General features: G+C 39.1%; 1 protein-coding gene across 3 annotated transcripts; it reads right to left on the bottom strand.

Annotated features, from left to right (window-relative positions):
• Positions 1 to 1360: 1360 nt before the first annotated feature.
• Positions 1361 to 14969, bottom strand: LOC122988498 (ceramide synthase 2-like). Of its 3 annotated transcripts, none has more exons than XM_044360841.1 (11): positions 14882 to 14969; positions 13889 to 14065; positions 11050 to 11167; positions 9320 to 9438; positions 7913 to 7970; positions 7655 to 7705; positions 5829 to 5921; positions 4874 to 5002; positions 2479 to 2585; positions 1864 to 2020; positions 1361 to 1776 (listed from the first exon to the last, which is right to left on the bottom strand). In XM_044360841.1, the coding sequence occupies exons 2-11, from the start codon at positions 14062 to 14064 to the stop codon at positions 1576 to 1578; spliced, it is 1209 nt and encodes a 402-aa protein (XP_044216776.1). In that variant the 5' UTR covers position 14065; positions 14882 to 14969; the 3' UTR covers positions 1361 to 1575. The 3 variants fall into 3 exon arrangements, with proteins under 3 accessions (XP_044216776.1, XP_044216775.1, XP_044216774.1); XM_044360840.1 differs by having other exon boundaries at positions 14785 to 14913; XM_044360839.1 differs by lacking the exon at positions 14882 to 14969 and adding an exon at positions 14698 to 14748.
• Positions 14970 to 17273: the final 2304 nt, after the last annotated feature.

Raw genomic sequence — 17273 nt, 5'->3', positions numbered from 1 at the left:
TGTGCTGTACTGTTGACAATCACAAACTTATGGTGATCCACCTGAAAACAACAGTTTACAGACACTAACCAGTACACTTTGTTGGGTAAATACATATTAAATCTGAGTAAAATACAAGTATTTCACTAATTACCTCCTGTTCCTAATAAAGTAGTAGAGTCTAGTTTATTCATATGAAAATATGCCATCAACCTTTATGAAAATCATTACATCTTTACATTTCAATAAGACTTTTCTTCATCTGAGCCATAAAGCATTTGACCTTAAAATTTAAAATATCTCACATTTCACTAATGCCCGTCTGCAGATATGTGCATAATTTTCATGGCTTACCTAGGCACTACCCAATTCACCAAATGTTTCAGCAAAACATTAAATCCACTCACAGTAAGGCCTGGCCCATGTGTTTGTTAAGTAAAGTTAATCCTACTTGCACACAGAGCTTGATATCAAAGTCACAGAGTAGTGTAGAAAACAGCAGCCAAGGCACAAAACAAAAGTCCAGTAGAGCAAACCTCACCAAAAACCTCGTGGAGAAATAATGCTGCCTGTCAAAATGATATTCAAAGTAGAAAAAAAAGAAACAAACAAACACACAGACATATGGTTTAAGTCCATTTTTCTAGGAGCAACACATTTTCTGCAAAGGCATCACTTTTATCAGACACAGGGAGGGCCTTCTCTACAAGGACAAGTTCTTCTTTGTGCACCAGGGGGCACCATATCTCTTCTAAGAGGTGAGCTTAACTGACAAAACCAGCTCCTGTCAATGGAAAAATATAACTTCTATCATCCCTAAGGGGTTTCTGCAGTAGAAGTTTGTATTCTGTCACAGATAACAACATAAAAATTGTCTGTTGACTAAATGGTTCATAAAAAATAGTCTATAAAGTGGTTTATCAACAGATTTCCTACAATCAAGGTTATTAATAGTCTATGTACAGTCAATCATACAGTGTATGTGGATACAAAGCTGGGGGAGTGAATTACTATTTAATTCTAGCTTTAGTTTCCTTTGTTTAACACATATTATACAATATACTAGATGATAGTTTTATGATTCTGTATAAAAAACATTCAGTTTTTCTTGTTGACCTAAGAAAGCATAAATGTATTATAGCACAGTCCGGCTACTTGTATCCTTATGTATTTACAAACAACTTATTATAATACAATGAAAAGAAACAGCATAAATACAAAATCAAAAAAACAAAACAAAACATGATTTTATGTAATGGGATTTTCACTGTCTCCATGTTTTGCCAAATTTATTTTTACAATACACAGTAGAGTTGGTGACAGTAGTGATAGCGTTGCTTCCTAAGCTCACACTAAGTGTGTGGATTTACAATCATTTGTGCTTCTTCACCCTCTTTTTTTTTTTTTTTTTTTTTTAAAGAAAAGCAGAATGCAAACTTACCCTGATCTGAAATCATCAATGGACCGTGTTGGATGTACACAAGCCATACTGTATGTATGTATCATATGTCAGAAATTAGTTCATCTTCGATAGGCAGAAGGGAAAACAACTTTTTTTCCAGTGAGGCTTGGTAGATGTGGAAGAGGGTTTCTCCACTATCTGGCTTTGGGTAGTCTGCTGTTTATATTCCTCTGGTTGGTCAGGTTGTTCAGGACACAGTTGTTAGCCAGCGATGCCAGTTTGGAGTTGATTGCACCCTTCCTTTGCTCCCAGCTACACTCATCCTCTTCTTCCTCAGGCTCCTCCTCTTCCTCATCCACCTCACTCTCCTCATCACTGCGCTCATCACGCTCCACCTATAAAGAAATTAAAAAAACATTAAATGAAAATGTTTGATTCCCTGCTCCCCTTCATTTGCTGGTTTAACAATGCACTCCTCTCACCTTGCCCAAGAACATGAACTTGTAGACCATGCGCAGGATCAGGTAAGCCCAGAAGACGTGCAGTGCTTGCAGCACTAACAGCAGTGTGTTGAAGAAGTAATAACCAAAGAAGGGCTGGAAGAATTCTAGAGACACCACCAGGGTTGTATGGACCACTCTGGAAAACAAACACAGTAATACAGTTTTCACGCAGGTCAGGCGTTAGTTGAACGCTCTGGACTCTTGAAAGATTTAGGTCATTTTGAGGTAATACAAGACATGGACACAGTTGGGTGATCCGACACAAAGGATCCTTGACAGGTCGAACAAAACATTAGCACAGACTAAATGGACAACAAAAACAACTTTCAAAACGTGGCACTGGATATATAACAAAAAACAGAGTGTATTTTGACTGTACCTTGGGCTGGATCATTGCCAGGATGTGCAAATGCCTAAAAAATGCCTAAAAAATTGGTGACTCCTAAATTTGAGCCTATGTGGAATTTACTGGATTTGTTGCTGGGAAGTTCCAACATCTGGTAGCACAACATCAATTCCAAATAGGGGAATACCGGGCATAAATCCGAAAACCCCCTCCACAGATTAAGTACCACATTTCCCACAATGCCTTACCTGCCAGGAAACACCACCAGCCTTGTGACCAAAAAGACCAAAGCAAAGATGACAAACAGTGAGTCACACGTCCTCGTCCACTCAGCATAGTGAAACATCTTAGCAGACTTTTGAAAGAAAAAGGAACAAAAAGTCCTTGTTAGTTATCATGAATGAATATTAATGACAAACACTCCTCAAGCTTACATCTATAATTAACTATTTTCAAGCACCACACATGATTATCTCTACATATGACAAATAATAGTTAAACAAGACCTGTAGTTGGTGCTGTTTTCAGAGCAACTAACAGTGAGTAATAAAGAGAGTGTTCTGTTAAACGATGCTTTGAGAGAAGTCAATGGATAGGACAGCTTTTTAGGGGCTGGATAGTCTCCTTAACAGTTGAGGTATGATGACTGTATTTAATCAATTTTGATTTGTGGTAATATAGAAAATGTCTGGCAATAACTCAACTACGTAAATGTTCAAATGTTCAAAGGAAAAATGTAAGGACTGAGACCATTTTATTCTAAATATAAAATATACTTCAAACATGCCTGCCGAAATCTATGTAGCCCCTCAAAGGTCACGGCGAGATTTCTTTTTTGCGTTCCCTCGCAATATGTTTTGCGTTCCCTCGCAATAAATTTTGCGTTCTCTTGCAACACTTTTCTTTTACCATTCTTTCTGAGCCATATGTCTATTTACGCTCAGTTTCTCTCAGCACAATGCCATAGTGTGGATCAACTCATTGAATTTTACTTTGAACAGAAAGAGGCGGAATTACTTCTCAAAGGGACCAAATTTCATCTGCTATATTGACTCTTATGATCTTGATCTTATCTCTGGAGACATCTCCTTTTCCTCCGTGAAACCCCTCTGGGATCCAGCATAATCAGGTGGACATCCTCTTTTCTTACTTGAAGGCCATATTCTCTACATTTAGAATATATCCATCTGTATCCATGCAGTTGTCCTGAGGACAGTAACTGGTCACATATGAAACCGAAAGCATCCTGCAGATTACCGTACTGCTTTCTTCTGGAGAGACCTCTTGATCTAAGAATTCGTTTAAGTTTACTTTCACTTATTAAATAACCATGCCTATTGAGCAGTAGTACTATATCAGCATATCATTGCCCAGTTCAAAGTAAAATTCAGTGAGCTGATCCATACTGGGGCGTTGCGAGTGGAAATAGTAGACATATGGCTCAGAAGGAATGGAAGAAGAAAAGTATTGCGCGGTAACACAAAAGTATTGTGAGAGAACGCAAAACATATTGCAAGGGAATGCAAAAAAAATCTTGCCTTGACCCCTGGGGGGCCTCCGTAGAAATCAGAGTAGCAGTGTTAACAAAAAAAGGAAATTGAAAAATCTTTCTTCAAAATTAGATGTCCATTGTTTGAATGTGATTATAAAATTAATGCCAAGACAGAGATGAATTAATTTAGACAACTGGTTTCAGAATTGACTTTCAAAGGCCAAATGTGATAAATAATCAGTAACTATTAAATACATTAAGGTTACTAATTTATCATCTACCAAACAGTACTCTTCACAGAAACACATGCCTGGCTGTGATGAGTTACTGGCTGAATACGAATGATTTATGTTCATTTTATGTCTTTTTTGATGTGCAGCACTTGGTGCATGTAATTGCTTTTGTTGTAAAGCACTTTGAGCTGCATTTTTTTGTATGAAAGGTGCTATACAAATAGTTATTCTTATTATTATTACGCCAGCCGACACCCAGTCACGCCTGAGGTCACATGACTGGCTCGACATATTTCCTCTAACTCTGAGATGACAGTGACAAGATTGATTTTCAGCCTTTATCAGTGAAACATGACACCAAGGAAAATCAGCCTGAAAAACAAGGACAATGGACCTATTGTCTCACTGTTGGACTTGCAGGTAAGAATTTTAGCCACAATGGGCAGGTCTTATGTTTACTGTGGACCATAATGCTTTTCTATGTACAGCTTAGTTCCCTGAGTGAGGGGTTATAAAGTGTTAGAGTAAGAATGGGAATACTTCCGCAATAAATACACAATGCCTGTATTCAAGTCAGGTTCCCTGTGACCTTTGTGCAAAATGACTATCAGGAGAGTTGAAGAAGAATCAGACTATAGAACAGCAAGTGCAATGTTTTTTCATTCAACTTTGAATACATATTCTGCTTTTGTTTTCTTTTTTTTGTATTTCCTCCTTCCTTTTTCCCAAACCTGAAATGTACACATGATTTGTGAAATTCCGCCCTGCTGCCCTTATTCTTCCTTGAACTCATTCATAGCAATGGAATGAGGAGGTGTACGGTGGAAAAGAGGCGGCTTGGGTAAATCCATTAAATATTACTCAACATCGTTGAAAGAATCAATTCACACATATTTAATTTCAGGTGTTGTGTTTTACCTCAAGGAGGAAGTCAGAGGAGTCATGCAGCAGCATCACAAGTGTGCCAACCCTCACATAGTTGGAACAGTAGGAGAAACCGATGAGGAATATGGTGGCAATGTGATGAATTACCTGCTCCTTGAAATCCTGAAACACACATGAGTACACACACACACGCACACAGACCACACAGTATGAGAAACATGTTCAGTAGCATAACCCAAACTTCAGCAGCTCTCCATCTGTGGTCCTGTAAATCAGTTTTGTGCAAGGATTTTAATGACAGATTTGTCTGGACATGCTGTCTGGAGTAATTTGTTGTTACGTTCGAAGCTCAAATATCATTAATCAGGAGTTTGGAGCAAATCAGTGAATCAGTCCCCAGCTGCGTAAAACATTTTTTTTTTTTTGGATAAAATTTAGGAAATAGAGCCTAAAAAAGCTGCAGGATCAAGCATGAAACATGGAACACAGGTGAATTACAGTGCTAATTTATTGTAATTTATGTGTAAAAATACAGTTTAGCAATACAGTAAAGTCCAACTGGTCAGTTTAGAGCACATAAAAGTTTGTTGGATATATGTGTATAGAACTAATGCAAATAGTGAATTTTACACAAAGTGCTAACATGTATTAAATATTCTAAATCCTGCAACGTTCAGTTTTAAAATGAGAGCAAATGCAAAGTACACAAAGTTATGATGTAACAGGAGATAAGCCAGTGCATAATCTGTTTGAGTTTAATCGTGCAAGAGAAAAACAACATTTGGATTACACTAGCGGGGGGAAAAAAAAAAACAAGACTGAGTGGTTGAGTGATGACATTTAGCTTTTGGTTTTGACCATTTGGCTTTCAAATCTAAGTCCCAAGATAAGAGGAAATGCAGAGGAAACCATGTGAAAAGCCTTCATTCTGAAAAGCATGTGTGTGTGTGTTTGGGGTGGGGGCGAGGGTGGGGGGGCTCACACTCACTTTTCGCTTGACATCCACAGAGACACACAGCAGCAGCGACAAATAAAAGCCCATTTCCAAGATGTAATACCAGTGATGAACCTCGGCCACAGGCTAAAAGGTAAGAGGAAGAGAGAAACAAGGAGTCAAAATTTACTGCAGATACATACAGTGGTATGTGACTGCAAGAGAAGCATTTCCATCATGCTGCTTATCTGAAGTAGCCTCAGGAAAACATACTGTAGACATATGCTGAAGCATTAGATAACAAAGAAAAACACACATTTTTGCCAGGCGCCTTAACAGTAAATTACTGTGATAAAATATTTATTTCGCAAAAACATATGTTGTTCAGCTGCATACGGTTCCAGAGCTTAACATGTAGAGTGGACTGATATTGCAGACTGACTGTCCCCTGCTGCATGTGTGTGCTAAGAAAGATCTGAAGATTTGGGGCCTTGGAGTTAATGGGACCCCCAAAAGAGCCTCTTTGTCCTCAAACTATTCCACACGGCTGAGCATTTACAGTCTCACGCTGTCTGAGGACATGTTTGTGTTTCTTAAGCTCTGGATGGCCACTTACTGTAAAAACTCCTGTACATTCCCATATAGTAAATATATCAATAAACTGTCAATCTGCTCTCAAAAGGAGGAAGCTAGAGAAAGTGGTGGTGTACTATCTGGAATCAAAACACACAAAAAATACAAAGTCTCCAGCAACACAATGAAAGGAAGTTGACTGAAGAATTTCACCTCTAAAAACACATCCTTTCTCTCTGACAGAGGCCACATGACCCCAGAAAAGGGAAAAGGTCAGCTGCAATATTGCCTGCAGGAGCTGTAATCAGTCAAACTGCAGATACAGAGAGACGGAGCTTTGCATTTTTTCTAGTGTTTTCCGTTTGAGGCCGAGACCCTGCGAGCAAAGGATGGCTTCCCCGGAGGAATGCCGACCTGCAGGCATACCTAACTGTCATCAACACAGCAGAGTTATTAGCTTGCCAAACTCAGGGGGAAAAAAAAAGAAACACAGAAGTGTGCAGCCAAACTCTGCTGTAAAGGAAGTGAAGGAGATGAAAGTTAGCAAGTGGGTGGGGTGTACTGACCAATCTGTGTTAGAAAGCCAAAATCTGCAGAGGACAAATTCTTCTACATGGACTAAAGGCTTTGTTTTGTTCGTCCCCTTGCAGCTATTGTTTTTTTTTGTTTTTTTACTCACTGCTTCATAAAGGGTGTTGTCCCAGAATGCTAGATAGCAGAGACCATGTAGAATCTATTTTGTATTAGGCGTGCATATAAAAATATTTCTATAATCAAATAATCTGTAGTTTCTTTTTTGATTAATCAACAAATGATTTATAAATTGTCAGGAAATAGTGAAAAATGCCCATCACAAGTTCAAAGAGACCAAGGTGATTTTTGTTTGTTTGTTTTGTTTGACCAACAATCCAAAGCCAAAGATCTTTAACTTACAATGATATAAAACAAAGAAAAAGAGCATATGCTCACATTTGAGAAGCTGGGAACAGCAAATACTTGGCATTTGCGTTTGACAAATAACCTGAATGATTAATCAAGTATCAAAATAGTTGTCAGTTGGCTTACTAACTTAATCAATGAGTCATTTCAGCACAATTTTGTATAACTATGTAATTTTGTATAATCTCACCCTATTCTGTTGAATCTACATAAAAAAAGTTTCAACAACAAGTAATCAAGCATTTGAAATGACTGACGCCTCTTAATGGAATTTTTTGGAAAAGCATTTTTGAGGTTAGATTGTTCCTTGAACATGACATGGCAGTTTTTTTTAAATCAATGACAAAAACTTACTGTTTCTTCCTCACCTGTTTGGGATAACCCCTCCAGCACTCTCTGTGATCCCAGAACCATGGCGTCTAGAAGATCAAAAAAAAAAACCAAAGCAGAGTCTTAGCAAATAGAAATAATACAGTGTGTGTCAATGATATCACACAGGACTATGAAATAAATACTCATTATCTTCACATCTTACAAGAATCTATCACATTCACACCTAATTACACACTGTATAAATTGTTTGGCCTGTTTAAAATAAAATATAATAAAGTGATTAACAGACTTACATTGATTAAAGAGCCAAGCCCTGCTGTGAACGCTACAAGGTAGAAGACAAAACGCCAGCTGCATAGATAAAAATAAACCATCATTTGTTAGTGGCAACAGTATAAATTAACTTAAGACATGAAGAAATATTAAAGATGCATGTTGTTACATCTGTACTATATTCACATGAACATGAAAGGTTTCATTCCAACATGTTGAACTTTCACTGATGTAATTCCCTTTTGGAAATAAAGTACTTCCTGAAAATCTTTAAACAATAGAAAATCATCAAACAATAGATGGCTCAAACTTCAAACAGAAATTTGTGTACTTTGCTTTTATTAAAACAGTCACTCTGTAAAAGTAAACCTCATACTTTGAAATAGAGCCTCTCACATAAGAATGTGACTTTATAAATCATTGTTTGTTCAATTTGTTAAATCAAGTTCCAAGTTTAGTAAAAACATAAATATACACCATCCACTGTGTAAAATGAATGAAAGAGACATTAACCCTCCAATAACATATTTTTTTGACCACTTTGGGGCAACGAAACAAGTTATGGAAACAACACTTAAGTACATTATCACCTTTGAAGTTGAAATGACAAACTTGTTAGCAAACAGCTGCCTATTCACACATCAAGCAGATACAGAGCAACATTTGCATTTATTTGGAATTATGTTTGTGTCTTCCTGATGAATTTAAGTCCAATATTTACTGTTTTGCTCTCTAACAACACCTGAGGGAAATATCTGTAAATCTTCAGCCATTAACTGCTTTGCTATCTTCACCAGCTAGCGACTAACTTTGTTTGTCTGCTGTTTGGGGTTGGACACGTACGGTACAGTTGATTTTTAGAGCTAAAAACAGCTGCCTGCTGCAGCCAAAAACAATAATTTAAGAGTGGTGAGAGTGAACCAAAACAGTTGTGGGGCAGAAAACCCAAAACAATGAGCTGAAAGTCGCTAAAAGGGTCTGTAGGGCTGAGGGAAGGTGCAGAATTGGGTGATAATTCTGTAGGATTTCTCACTATGAGTGACCCCTTTCATATACCAACCGTCAAATATAATGATTATTGCTGCTTTAAGCAGTGTGTGATGTGAAATGTGCAGTAGGCTGTTTGCACATTGGTGGCAAACTAGGTAGCAGCATGAGTTTAAAACTGAAGAGAGACATCATGTAACAGGAAAGCACAAAGTTTCCATTGCACAAAGCTCTCACTTCAAGCTGTTTAGTTTTATGGCATTTTGCCAAACAGTGCAAATCTACACCATCTCAAACTGAATGGTTGGGCACTCTGCTCTGCTACAGCTCCAGTTAATGTTGCCTAGAAATATGAACTCTTCCGAAACATTTAGCCTACTGCAGCTTTTATTCACGTGCAAAACAACGTTTGAGGAAAAAGAACAAAGAAAACAACTCACGAGGCCTCGCAGAACTTTTTGGTGTTGCTGGGTCGGTCCTGGTTTCGTCTGTGCCTGAACCAGGTCTGGATCTTTCTCTGGGAGAGTCCACACTGCTTCCCCAAACTCACCACCTCACTCTGAATACACACAAATACAAAGACATATTTACACAAACACAGGGTTCAAATGAATTTCACACTTGAGAATATTTTTATGATTAAGTTAACAACACTTCATTTCTTGGCAAAGTAGTTTTTTTACAGCCTGCTGCTGGCTGCACTCTCACTGTCTGAGATACAATATTTCAGATTTGATATATTACAAGCCCAAACTACTTGCTGATCTCTCTGACAGTTATGTTGCTTCTTCATTAGAGGAAAATGCAGATTGTACCAGGTTCCACCTGTCAAATGGAAGACTCCTGCAATGTTAAATGTGCTTAATCCAACCAATTGTTCTGCACCAATGAGTCTGTAACAATAATACAGTTTGTCTGATGTTCCCTGCTCTCTCTTTCTCCACCCTGATACTTTACACAGGGCTGTGTTTCTCTTGAAGAGATCCTTGTGCTGGCAGAAACTTAATTACTTAAGAGTGTGTCAATCTGAGTCAGAGCTAAACAACATTCTTTCTTGTAGCTATGCTGGCTTATTGTATTAAAAAATTAGGTGGTGGTTATTTTAGCACAATCAATTCTTAGAGGATCAATCATTTGGAAGACTGTGACCTGGTATTTGGCCTTTTGCTGCTGCTGCAGGTTGTTCAGGCCACAAAGAAATTTGCAAATAAAGTAAGTCAGGACACAGCGACAAACATGGTGGTATGTATACATGCACACATGCATGAAACATACACAGACACATGACACAGATAAGTGCAAATGGATTAGTGCATTCTCATTTGATATGCCAAGTCATGTCTTGTCCTGACAGGCAAGTCCTGCTTGTCTGCACAAGAACATCAATGTCGTAACATCAGACCAAAACCAAAACGAGGGTGAGAATTTCCATGTGAACCTGAACTTCTCTGTTACATGTCTGCACCTGCTCACTGACGAGGGACAAGAGCAAAACTATCTCTGCACAAAGGAACAATTGCAATTATATAGTAATTGCTGTACATTGTTGTGCTATTTTTTGAAGCAGACGTTATCTAGCATTTCTGATTATTAGTTTCATTAAAGGAGGCAATGAAATGTGAAATGTGATGATAAAAACTGAGAATACACTTTTAAAGGAAGGAACATTTTCTCAACCCTGTAGAGCAAACAAACCTTCCAAAAAACATTTTAATTTCCTGTATCCAGCACTTTATCTCTCTGGGACCTTTATACAGACTTTTTTAAACAGTTCCTTGTTCCAAGAAAGTTGACAACTCATCCAAATAAAACTCCCAATCAATCATGGTCTTTGCAAATTTATGCAAACTTCCACATGCATTCGCCCTTCTTCCGTCAGTGTTCTCATATATTACAAAAACACTTGGCACATGAGTGTGAGGCTCAAGAGTTCTACAGGTGAGAACTCCCTTCAGGCTTTGCCTGTCTGTTCTACAAAGTTAAACAGTATATCTGTCAAAACATGTGGTAGTTTCACACATAGAACTGTTATGAAGGGCGTAGATTTGGTTTCAGAAGTGGTGAGACGCATTGATGTCAAGGTTATGACTTCATTGTCAAAAAAAGATGCTTGCAATCAACTGAACCTAGATATTTTTGATATAAGAGAGGACAGAACGGAAATACAAACTTGTGATGGCTGCCGACTGTTCTGTTTGTAGAAGGTCTCCAGCTTTGGGACAGAAGCAGCTCGAATCCGAATCCGGTCCTTCACACCTAAACGTTTGCTTAATGGGACAGCGATGAGCCTGAGAGGACACAGAACACAAGAGACAAGGAAGAAAAACTTTTATTCTTGATAATATGATAAATTCCAAAGGGATTCAAGTGAACAACTGTCCAATGTGATCCTACAGAGTACAGTACAGAACAGTGGCAACAAGATAACTCATTATACTGCTCCTGACAGCCTGTAGACCTGCTCCCATGGGTGCATTGTGACATTTGGCCACGCAGCCTTTGTCTTTAGCTGATACGGCATCAAGAGACACTTGATCTGTGTGTGTGTGTGTTACAGAGAGATGGAGTCAGACAGAGTGACAGAGAAGAAGAAGGACAATGTGAGTATGAGCACAGGAGAGATGCTTTGATAGATGTGTGTGTCTGTGTGTGTGTGTATGTGTGTGTATGCACGTGCATAAACACATGTGTGTAACTCTATCTCAGAGATAATCATCCTGAAACGGGCAGGGAGGGACAGATCAGAGAGAATGAGAAGGTCAGTACAGCTTTACTCAGAGACACAAACAGTCTCTGGTTACAGGAACCATAAAAACACATACACACCCCCACCACCACTTCAACATAGGAAACAGCTGCGGCCCGAGACGATCAAATGAAGACACACCTTTTCACCTTCCAGCTGACTGAGAGCCACTCAGACGTGAGCAACACCTTCAAACTCAACTTTGCACATCCACAACAACAACTAACAGTAATACTACAGAATACACAGACACACACACACACACACACGCAGGTGCATGCTGGTATTCAGATTCCTCCTCTGCTACTAATACATCTCATGTTAAACTTACTACTCTGCTAATGAATAGCTGATGAAGGTTCAAACAAAGCTTGAGCATAACAATCGTACCGATCTTAGACAGGTCTTGTCAAACAAGCTCACAAAACTTGTGAGCATAAGGACAGATAATATAGTAGCTGATAAGGAAAAGCATGCAAAAACAGGACTCCTATCAGTTCATCCATCACATGTCTTTACATCCTGCCTCCGTCATCCTCGACTCTTGTCCTGCTACCAGCGATCAACCAGCAGAACTAGTCAAGTGTCCAGGCGAGTTCCCTGTTAAGCTGCCTCGCTTGAACTTTTTTCTGAACTTCTGAACCTTGAGAAACAGAGAAGAGAGCATTAACTCATTTGTTTTCTGCCAATTTACAATCTATGTGAATTCCAAAGCCACTCGGTCCTGTTTTCAACACTTGCTGCTACTTATAAGAAAAGCGAGCAGCTGAGTATGTGATGAATAATTTAAATGACATGACAAATGTTGCATTATTTCCTGTGTTACGTATTATATGACAGCACCTTCTATCAGTTAAATGGTGCAGAAATGTGGCATGGCCTGAGCAGAAAGTGTCTTGAAACCAAATGATCACATATTTGAGTGCTGTGATTTTGTCTTAACATGTGTGAGCAGGACAATGAACCTGTACATGCTTACCCATTTTAAGTAGCTCTAGATTAGGGAAACAAACCATTGTTTTCATTATTGACTAATCTGATGATTATTTTCTAAATAATCAATTCAAATCAATTTATTTATTTATTGTTTGGTCTATGAAATGTCAGAAAGAAATGAAAAATGGCCTTCTCAATTTCATAAAACCAAAGGTGCAATATTCAGTTTACTATCATATAAAAGAAAGAAAAGGGTCTAATTCTCATAATTAAGAGGCTGGAACTATGACAAATCTATTATCAAATAGTTGCTGATTGATTTTCTCTCAATTAACACATCGACTTATTGTTTCATCTCTACTCTGGATATGAGCATAACTTTAAAAGGCTTTTAAGTGCCTCATAAAATGAATAAAATCCACCTCCTGTCGCTCGAATATTCAAAAACCAAACAAACACACTTTTATCAGGTATGCCTGTCATGTCATTATCTCTTCCAGAAGACACGATTCAATTCCCTCTTGCCGTCACCACAGACATGTTTTGACCTTTCTAAGCAGTCTCTAGATGGTTCACCAGAATCTTTATAATAAGCACAACTGGGAATATACATTAAACCTTCCCATCACTTGTTTTTTTCTCTAGTCAGCACTCAGTGGCTGGTGTCTCTCTATAAGAGCTTGCAGAGGCCATCAGTTTTTCTGGCAATTAGTAAAGTGAATCAGCACAGCATCAGTAACACATTAGAGCAACATCTGAAAGTTCAGTTAAGTCTACTAACTGCAGTTTGCTATAGCCCTTCATCCACTATAAAGAAACTACCACCATCATTGCCATATCACTGTTATTATCCTCTTTTTCCTCAAAAATACAAACACATCACATTTTTATAAGGTTGGACCCCGTCCATCTAGGAGGAGAAACAGCTTTCACACATTCAGCAGCTAAAACTGCCTACTCGTAATGCCTGCCTGCCACTGCATGTCTGATCTACACCCTCCATCTACTAGGAACACTAATTAAGCCATTATCCTGAGCTACGCAGGCAGCATAGCAGGCAGCAAACCAGACAGCATGACCAGTGAAAGTCAACAAGGAAACGAGACACAATATTTCTAAACATTTGCTCTGACCCAACAAAAGACTCCAACCATATAATTTAACATCATACTTGCAGGTCTGCTGTGAATATATTGAAAACGTATTGCTCCAGCGAGTCAAGCACAGCAGTAGTTGTCAAAGTTAATGGCAACAATGAAAAAGCAGATCTTGCATCTGTGATTTCACGGTCCAACTGTGATGGAGTCTGGGTTATATCTCCTCTCACCTCTCAAAGACATATCTGAAGGCTATGAAGGCGAAGGCCAGTGGCAAGGTGTAGATGAGATCTCTCGGCAGAGGAAAGCGGCCCTCGTCCTCCTTCATCTCAATGTCCTGCCAGCTGATGCCAGGAGGAAGCCAGTACTCCTCCTGCCACAACCACTCATTCAACAGGGCTTCCATCCTGAGGAGAGGAGAACAGTGTTTCATGTGGGTTTTTGTCAGGAGCAGACCTGACCTGTTAAATCATTGATGCCTTATTCATATTAATGCCAAACAGCAGTTGAGACCCTCAAGATTAGAAATGAAAACAGACGAATGAGGCAGCATATTGAATGTTAATATTTAACAATCATCTAAATGACTTGTGGAAATCCAACAAGAATTATGGGCTCTGATCTAAGCGGGATTGTTTTGTGTGTATCCCAACAAAACCTGAACCACACAGCCACACAGCCACACACACACACACACACACACACACACACACACACACACACACACACACACACACACACACATCCATAAACACACATACACATTAACACACACTTCTTTCCTCAATTATGAAATCACATGCTCAAAGCTGATCGGTTTGAGTTTAAAAGCTGCTTCCTATAGCGTCACACTGATTGACATATTGATTATAGCGGTGCAGCATGATAGCGTATGTCAAAGCCTCCATGCAGCCTCTGGCAAGATAAACCAAAACACCCTGGGTGCTGCCAGAAACACAGTGGAAACACTACCTCTCTACAGACAGAAATAATGACGTTATCAATTAACAACACGCAACATATTAGTAATAATAATCACATGAAGTCTGGCAGCGCGCAGCACCTCTCACATCCCGCTACAGCCGAACAGCCTCGGACTGGACAGCTCCATCAACAAACAGCCTACCTTTTTAATCAAATGTATCTATTGTATACTCCGGAAATCCAGTAGAAACGCTTCATTGTTGTGTTATACGAGAATATAAGTGCGACATTGCGGTTACCTGTCCGCGCTCCAGTGATGGGGATGGGAACCGCACAGCGACAAATGGGAGAGGAGGAGCGTTTTGACGCAACCTGCTCCTGCTGAGGGCGGAGAGAGGGACGCGCTGTCATCATCATCATCATCATCATCATCATCATCTGATTAGATTTTATGGCACCCTGCGTGAGATAAGAATGAATGGCTTTATTTCCTCCCCGCCAAAACATAATCTGTGAGCCGATCGTCATGATAATGACAATAGGCAAAGTTTAATAGTTAGAGCGTAAAATGTGACAATGTGCTGGTGTTTACAGCAAAAAAAAAATCCCCGAATAGTTTGTTATAAACAAAAAATCACAGTCTTCTGAAAAAAAGAAAAAAAAAAGGTTTGGCTCATTAATGCAGTTGCACAATTCTTCTTGTCATTTTCCAGAGAACATTTGAATGTAGGCCTGATAAAAATCTCCTGAAGCTGCTTTGGTTGGGAGCAGTGAAGTAAGGCTTCTCACACCACTTGCAGATTTTCCGCCTCTTTAAAGACACTTTTATCCGTGTTCAGTGAATCACTAATTTGTGTTTTAACCCGCTGAAACTCCATGAGCTGCAAAGCCCCCCCACCCTTCCCTTTAAAAAAAAGTTATTTCAATTACGTATTTTTGATTATTTGCAATACCTTGGGAATTTTCTTGAGAAAATCACAGAAACCCGAATTATGTCCTGCTTTCTTCTTGCTCGACTTCCTAAGGTGAGCAGACGGAGATGAACAGAGAAATTGGAGTGCAAGAATATAAAGGAAACAGTGAAGATCAACATATGTTTGCCCATCCTCAAATCTTCTCCTTACTGTATGGTGCACCGACAGATGTAGGAAAACTCTTAATAACTCTGAATATCTTTCACCCTTCAAAGAGTGGACACAGTGTATTAAGGTTTTGCAGAACCAACATACAAGTAACAGAGAGGAACATAATAGGACATAGAGCTTTTAGCTGTGCAGTAGATAGATTGTACACTTACAATAGACATATTTATGACAATAGGAAATATTACCTGAACATTTACAAGGACATGGAACTTTTAACAACCATGCTTGTCATAGCCAGCTAATTTATTGTTATTCATGGCCGTAGGGAACACTGGCACACACTTCAACAAGTAAAGTTAAGTTTGTTCAAAGTATTTATCACCATAGAGGAAACATATGTTCACAGTACTGGGTGGTTTCCAAAAACAAGCCCAAAGTTGGGGCAGAAAGAAATGCTATATGGGGATATTTCCTGTCACTGATGTCATTCATTACGTTGAGAAAGCTGATAAGATTTAAAGTCGTGCTCACATGACGCTGCCTTTCATACCAGTCATACTCTAACAACACCAACACATGACACACACACACACACACACACACACACACATACACACGAAGAAGGAAGGAGGAAAATTTACACCCAGCAGTTGTTTATGTAGATAAAATACATACATAGATACATAGATGATATACTCTCCTGTTTGCCAGGTATAGTCCTGGCTTGCTAGTGTCACATATTGTTCAATCCATTCACTTGAATGTCTATATGAATGTGTAGATGTAATGCTCTTACTAAATAAAGCCCTATGTCACATAATGTTTGACCCCTTTTTGACCCCTTGATACAGTTCTGAAGTAGGAGGAGTTATCCCGGGGATCAGTCAGTTAAACTGCTATAAATCTCTTTACAGGCAACATTAGGTTGCTGCGTCTCTGCCCGATTTGCTACTTTGTATAGAACCTGGAGGGCAAAGCCTGAAGGAAGTAGAGTCAAGAATATGCCCTGTAACCCAAGATGTGTGATTACAGAGAGATCCTGTAACCACTACTTACCCAAGTTATTCACCTCAAACTTCAGAGAAATGCTCCACAGGGGTGAATGGGCAACTCTGAAGTAGACTCATAGACCTATGGTTGCAATGTCTAACATTTGCTTTAATTAGAATGCATGGCTCCCTATTTGTGATCTCTCTAAACCCTCACATGTCTTTCTTTTTTTCCCCCTCAAGTATGCTGTTGCGTTTGCAGGACTTGTTCACATTTAAACATGTGATGGGGTTGAGTATGATGCAGACAGAACATGTGACTGAAGAGGCAGCTATGATGGAGAGATGGAGAGATTTTTCTGTCTGCCGTGGTGGAATTTTTGAGATAAGTGTGACAGATCCTGCAAGAGATCGATAATATACTGTAATGTTGGCGCCAACCAGTGAGCGTACACTCTATACACACATATACACACAGCTCATCTGGCCTCAGAGAGTGATTTACAGTCAGAGATTTACAGTCAGGAAAATGATTAATTCAATGTGTGTTGTTTTTGCACCACGGAAACCCCGATAAGTACTCTGGCTGACAGGTGTAACTATGTTGCCATGACGAT

Source organism: Thunnus albacares, chromosome 9 (genome assembly GCF_914725855.1).
Source record: "Thunnus albacares chromosome 9, fThuAlb1.1, whole genome shotgun sequence".
Lineage (NCBI taxonomy): Eukaryota > Metazoa > Chordata > Actinopteri > Scombriformes > Scombridae > Thunnus > Thunnus albacares.
This window is presented reverse-complemented; position numbering and strand designations above follow the sequence as displayed.

Bases quoted from the DNA above. Each gene is read 5' to 3' on its own strand.
- LOC122988498 (XM_044360839.1), bottom strand. The intron at 7,971-9,319 runs GTGAGTTGTTTT...TTATCTATGCAG, and splicing joins AAAAAGTTCTGCGAGGCCTC to CTGGCGTTTTGTCTTCTACC. The intron at 5,003-5,828 runs GTGAGTGTGAGC...TGTGTGTTTCAG, and splicing joins CTGTGGATGTCAAGCGAAAA to GATTTCAAGGAGCAGGTAAT.